The sequence below is a fragment of the Aethalodelphis obliquidens genome, unplaced genomic scaffold (genome assembly GCF_003676395.1).
Source record: "Aethalodelphis obliquidens isolate GAN/ISIS:26980383/991018 unplaced genomic scaffold, ASM367639v1 scaffold5, whole genome shotgun sequence".
NCBI classification, from domain to species: domain Eukaryota; kingdom Metazoa; phylum Chordata; class Mammalia; order Artiodactyla; family Delphinidae; genus Aethalodelphis; species Aethalodelphis obliquidens.
Genome location: NW_020837949.1, coordinates 75,821,570 through 75,828,156, shown reverse-complemented (window position 1 = coordinate 75,828,156; position 6,587 = coordinate 75,821,570). Strand labels below are relative to the sequence as shown.

The 6,587-nt window shown below is 42.3% G+C and overlaps 1 protein-coding gene across 9 annotated transcripts in view; it reads left to right on the top strand.

Annotated features, from left to right (window-relative positions):
* Nucleotides 1–2,128: 2,128 nt before the first annotated feature.
* Nucleotides 2,129–6,587, top strand: part of CROT (carnitine O-octanoyltransferase) — a 92,952-nt gene continuing 88,493 nt past the window's right edge. For 4 of the 9 annotated variants that reach the window (XM_027102709.1, XM_027102711.1, XM_027102710.1 and 1 more), the window contains exons 1-3: nucleotides 2,131–2,545; nucleotides 2,797–2,893; nucleotides 5,441–5,576. In XM_027102709.1, coding sequence (XP_026958510.1) covers nucleotides 5,462–5,576 — 115 coding nt within the window. In that variant the 5' untranslated portion in view covers nucleotides 2,131–2,545; nucleotides 2,797–2,893; nucleotides 5,441–5,461. Of the gene's footprint in view, nucleotides 2,561–2,796; nucleotides 2,894–5,440; nucleotides 5,577–6,587 lie in introns of all 9 variants that reach the window. The other 5 variants (XR_003432034.1, XR_003432035.1, XM_027102707.1 and 2 more) reach the window with 4 other exon arrangements.

Below are 6,587 nucleotides of genomic sequence, written 5' to 3'. Positions count from 1 at the left end.
GGGACAACTTCTTGTTATCAATATATGTGATGTGCCTCACTAGCCACTATCACCCACTCCACTCTAAGAGATGAAAACTAGTTCAAATTTAACCTGAACAGAACATAATTTGGAATCTTCCAATAAAACACATACTATGTATTTTGAAGAAAAACAAATCATTTTAAATATATGCTTTGGGGGATTATTAGTACATCTGCTTATCAGTATATTTTTATTTTTATTTTTTTATTTTTTACTTTTTGTGGTACGCGGGTCTCTCACTGCTGTGGTCTCTCCTGTTGCGGAGCACAGCCTCCGGACGCGCAGGCTCAGCGGCCATGGCTCACGGGCCCAGCCGCTCCGCGGCATGTGGGATCTTCCCGGACCGGGGCACGAACCCGTATCCCCTGCATCGGCAGGCAGGCTCTCAACCACTGCGCCACCAGAGAAGCCCTTATCAGTATATTTTTAAACATCACCTTTTCTCCCCCTGCATACCCAAGTCTCTGTTCCACTCCTTTTCACTCAGTACCACAGGTTTTTCTCTTTCTAAGAATCCAGGAATCTTTACAGAAATATCTTGTTTCCTTTTAAATAAACATTAAGACTAGGAGAGAGGCAGTGAAGCTAAGTGACCCTAAAGCACCCACAGTCATTAAACATGCATAAACTTTAAGCGGTGCCAAAATTCACTAGGAAGGAAAAAAAAATACAGTGAAGGTTTTTTGACTATTTTTAAAATTCTGTTTAAGAATAATATCTTGTAAGCCAATTTGAACATTATCCAGAACACAGAACTTAAATACTATGAGAGAAAAGTTCTTTACCGCACCTTCAGAAATTACTACTACAACTTTACAATCCCTTATGTGAAAACTTTTTTGGCCTGATATGTTTCAGAATTCAGAACTTTTATCAGAGAAGTGTGTCTGCCACATATTAAGTAACATCTCCATCAAGTGCGGAAGTTGCACTGTAACCAAACTCATTAATATTTCTGTAGAGAACTTATGAATATTCACACCAAATGAATATTCAGTTATACATAGCCTCAGTTCCCTTCCGGTCAGATTTTACTATTAAGGGACTTAGGAAAGACAGATAAAGGATCTATAATGGCACGTTAATTTGGAATCCAATTATTTATATTTGATATCCAGTTCAGAGCCACTGTAAACTATTTGTCTTTTCTTCCACAAAAATGAAAGTGTATTTAAAATGAAAAATGAAACAGTATATTTCAGGAGGTAAATGTAAAAATGATTTGCCTGTGAAAGTAAGTTAACTATATTATGATCTTCCTCTAGAACTTGCCTAGTTCCCTCTGGTTAAAAACTTCATGTCTTGGTGCGATAGTAAAAGACATCAGGTCAACCTCAAGCTTGCAGTGTGAGTCCTGGGGGCTTGGAGGACCTTGGGCAGCATGAAGACCTGTGGAAAGGTAGGGAAGCCCCGAAGGAGCAGAGTGCTGCAGCCTCTCTAAGCTGGGCAAATTTCACCCTCAGTGGATGAAGGAAAAGAGAGGTCAAGTAGGGATTTATGTGGTTACTGTTCTCTTCCTAGGACACGGAGTGAAAAATAGGATTCCTTTTTAAGGCGCTGGTATAAATTCTTACTTGGGGGTTACAAAAAGCGTCACACGGGGAACGGGGTAAGAGCGGCTGGTAAGCCATAGGTGGGGCTAGAAGAGGAACAGGTGAAAATGGGCCATCTGTTCCTACATCAGCTCCAGACGGTTAGGTAACTGCGTGAGCGGAGCACGGCCCTTAGAGCCCTCCGTGTCCCTGGCAATGCGCTGAGCTCCACCGACAGCAAGTAGTTGACTGCTCTCGGGCTGTATTTGGACTGTTTCTCTTGTCCGCCCAGCCGAGCCTTGCCAGCGTCCGCAGCCTAGAACCCTGCCCGCAACAGACGACTGGAGGCGGAGCTACGTCGCACCAGAGCGCAGGCCCGGCCCGTCCCCCCTCGCCTTCAAGTACGCGGGGGCTGGGGGGTGGAACCGTCGCGGCTTCCCAGCCAATCCCCGTTACCCGGTGCCCGTGGGCGGGACCCTCGCGGCTCTCCGTCCAATTGCCGCTCCGGGGCGGCCTCAGGGAAGTGGGCTTGCGCAGCTGTGCGCTGCGGCGGAGCTTTTCAGCCGCTGGGGCTTGGGACTAGTCAGCCGGCCGAGTAGCGCTCCGTCCCTCCCTCCCTTTTTCCTCCCTCCCTCCCTTCTTCCTCCCTCCTTCCCCCGCTAACCCTTCGCGGGTGGGGAAAAGTTAAGGCGTTAGAACAGCGTTAAATTGTGGAGAGCGTGAGTTGCCAGGACTGGCGGGGGTGGCATAAGGCATCTCGCTTGCCGGGGTCTGCGAGGTATCCTTGAGGCTGGGCCGCTAGGCTAGTCCGTCTTGGTGCTTGGTTGAATTTCTCTCACCTGCTGGCTTCTGAAGTATGCGGAGTTGCGTTTGCGTTGGTGGGAGGAGTCTCCGACCTCTCGTCGCCCTCTACTCTCGTCTCTAGAACCAAGCTTTGAACTTGCAGTCCTGCGACAAAGCGCCGGCACCAGATACCCGGGCACCGGGAGGTACATCGTTTCTGGGGACTGTCTCATGGAAGGGAGTGTAGTTGTCCTAGTAGTTAACCTAGTTAGTAGTGTAGTAATTTTTATCCAGCTTTCTGGCAGCTGGACTGTTTGCGTGTGTTTGCTGTGATTGCCAAAAGTTTGAGGCTTGGGGCCTCCAACCCCTAAGTTGTCCGTCTTCCACCTTCTTTTACTAGTTTCTGTTAATTTTGTACCCCTGCAATTGTTAAACTTGTTTTTCTTCCTGCCCACAGTCACCAGCCCAGTTCAAATCTCTGTGATTCCAAAACAGATTTGTTGCAACGCGCTCTTGGCAGTCCTAAACAATTGATCTTGGTGTACCGGTATGTGGTAAGCTATTTATTTTACTTGTTTCTGTTTCTTGTTTACCTGATTCTGTTTTCTACTTTGAGTTTACATCTTATTGCTCCCAGGAGGCCCACTGTAATTAAATCCAGCGTCATCATTTTCTTAATGCACTTGTAGGTTATTTTAGAATTGTATTATTTAATCCTTGTGATTGAGAGTTCAAAACAATCCTCCATGAAAGAATCTGATAATTCCTATTTTTACTGTGTACCTTTTGGTGAGTTAAGACTGTTGTGAGTATGGTACTGGTAGTCGTGGTCTCAGATTCCTAAAGTCTAGTGAGTGGTAGGGATGTATACAGAGAATAGCTTATTTTTTCTGTATCTGTGTGTTAGTTTCCTATTGCTACCATAACAATTTATCACAAACCTAACAGTTAAAAAAACATAAACTTATTAACTAGCAGCTCTGTAGATGGGAGGTCTCTGTAGGTTTAGCTGGATATGCTGCTTAGGATCTCACAAAGCTGAAATAAAAGTTTGTTGGTCTGGGCTTTCTGAGGGAGAATCCATCTCCAGGCTCATTGAAGTTGTTGGCAGAATTAATTTCCATGCAGTTGTAGGACCGAGGTTCCAGTTTCCTTAATGGCTGTCAGCTGGGGCCTCTCTCAGTTCCACGAGACCACCTGCATTTTCAAAGCCAGATAGCACCTCCAGTCCTTTTCATGTTTTTAATCTCCCTGACTAGTCTTCTGCCACCTCCTGGGGAAAGCTTTCTGGTCCGGAGGGCTCAAGTGATTAGATTAGGCCCACCTGGATAACCTCCCTACTTCAAATAAGGTCAATTGTGCAATAACACCATTACAATCAAGGAAGTGATAATCTCATATTCACAGGTTCTGCGTATTAGAGGGGGCAGAATCATGGGGGCCGCTCATAGACATTCTACCTAGCCTGATATGGTTGTTTCAAAACTAGATTATTTTTACAGTGCAGTTTTGCAGGTATTAAAAAAAAAAAAGAAAACCCTAACAACAACTCTGATTATTTGAGTATCCTCTCTACAGATGAAGAAATTCAGGTAAAGTTATTTGTGCAGGGGCATATGGCTAGAAAATGGCGAGTTGGTATTTGGACCCAGATCTACATTTCTATTAGAACTAAAGGCATGTTTGCGGATTGTCAAAGTGAAGTGCTTCTTCCTATTTAGATAAGAAGAAGCAGAGGAATTGAGATCTTTGTTGTACCTCATTTTGGGGTTATATTAGTGGTGTAGGCTAAGCTCTTCTCCCCTAACAAAGAAAGCCAAACTACAATGGCATAAATAAAAGATCTTTTTTTTTTTTTTTTTTGATACATCTAGAAGAAGGAGTCCAGGACTAGTAGGAAGATTCTGACAGCCTCAATACCTGGCTCCCATAAATGGGTACAAAGTGCCGTTCCAGTTGGGACTTTCCTGATAGGCAGGGAGGAGGAGAGAAAGCACAGGAGAACACCTGTAGTTCCTTACAGGGGAATGATCTGGAGGCAACATATACATCGCAAAGCCATACTGAGCTCCAAGGGAGAGTAGGAAAGATACAGCTATATGGCTGTCTACCCAGCTGAAACTCAGGATTCTGTTAAGAAAGAAGGGGGGAAGTTATATTGGCTGAAAACAGTCTCTGCCATACCATTGTTTTTTATAATGTTTTATTCTATAACTTTCTGAGTGGAATATTTTATTTGGCTTTGCAATTAGTTTTAACAGGTAGTATTTGAAAGGACAGGAAATTCTTATTCAATATTAATGTTTCTTCATTTCTCAACTGCTATTTTAATATATAATTTATAAAGGCTTCTTTGAGGAACCTCTTTTCACATTTTGTATTACTTTGATTTTTCTGAAAATTAATACATCTGTGGAAAAGGTACAAGATTGCTTTGGGATACATGAGATCATTCTGTTTAGGCCTCACACCACTGCAGGATTAGGTTACAGCAGCCTGTCATATGATTTATGCACTCTGTAACATTTTGTAACTCTGTATAGTTGGATGACTTCCACAACTTTTCATATTTTCCTCTTCAAAGTTCTTTCTCTCAGCCCATTATCCTTTTCTACACATCTGAATTCTACCTACCCATTTAGACCTCACCCACTATCATGTAGCCTTTGTATGGGAGGAAGACTGTGGTTATACAGGTCTGGATTTGAGTTGTTGCTTTGACCTTAGGCAGTTTACTAAATCTCTCTTGAGTTTTGACTTCTTATGTAAAATGGCAGTGAACGACACCTTTCAGAGATAGTATGAATATGAGAGAGAGAACACATTTTCTATAACACTTATTGCAGTACTTGGCAAATAGTAGGTGCTCAATAAATGATAATTATACTGGTCTTACTGATCACTCCTTGACCTCTAGCACTTTTGAGTCCACACTTTTTTTTTTTAATTGGTTTTCTCTCTCTGACAAGTTCATGAATTCCTAAGGACTAGGACCAGGTCCTAGATATACTGTGGTCACTAAAAAGTGATGTAGTGAGTTGGGACTAGCATCTAAAAGAATATTTATGAAATTGAATTGTGAGGGCTTTTTTTTTCTTTAGTGTTCCTGTTGTGATTGCATCATGGAAAATCAGTTGGCTAAATCAAGTGAAGAAAGAACATTTCAGTACCAGGATTCTCTTCCATCACTGCCTGTTCCTTCACTTGAAGAATCATTAAAGAAATACCTTGAATCAGGTATGTTTGTAGTCTTTTAGCATATATTAATATTGCTAGCAACTTAGAAAACTGCGAAATTGTTAGAAGTTGATGAGGGTCTAATTGCTTTTTCCTCTAGGCTTATGATAATTAAAATTATCCTTAAAATGTCCAAAACATTTCTGTCTTTCTCTCTCATGTTAATTTTTCCATAGTTTAAAAAGCCAGGTAGTACTTTTAGGCTTACAATAAGAAGTAGTAGTCCTCTGCCTCATTTCCCCCACTGCCAATCCCATGCCTTTAGGCAAGCATTTTGAAATATTTTATCTGCTTCTTGTGTTTACCTCCAGATTTAAGCTAACATTCTTTTTTTATTTTTAATAATTATTTTTCACTGTGTTGGGTCTTCGTTTCTGTGCATGGGCTTTCTCTAGTTGTGGCAAGCGGGGGCAACTCTTCATCGTGGTGCACGGGCCCCTCACTATCGCGGCCTCTGTTGTTGCGGAGCACAGGCTCCAGACGCGCAGGCTCAGTAATTGTGGCTCATGGGCCCAGTTGCTCCGCGGCATGTGGGATCTTCCCAGACCAGGGTTTGAACCCGTGTCCCCTGCATTGGCAGGCAGATTCTCAACCACTACGCCACCAGGGAAGCCCCGAATTTATGCCTTTTTAATTACTCTCATTTTAGTGAGTTTCTAGAAGTGACGATAAATTTATGACCTTAGTTCCCTTTGTTTAATTGGAAGCCCTCTGATTTTTTTTTTTTAGTTCTTTTTTCGCATCTACTTTCATCTTGGAATTCTAGTTTCTTTTTTAAAAAATTCACTGATTATTCACTTGTGCTCTCTGAATGCAGCTATTTAAATTAACTTTAAGAGAAGACTTTGAAGTGACAAAAATAAAACAAAAGGAAGATATTAATGCCCCTTGATTTTTAATTTACTTTCACCTATAGCTTAATTTTCAGAACACTTGGTTTTCATGGACTAGGACCCCTGTATTCTGTGTGTGTGTGTGTGTGTGTGTGTGTGTGTGTGTGTGTGTGTGTGT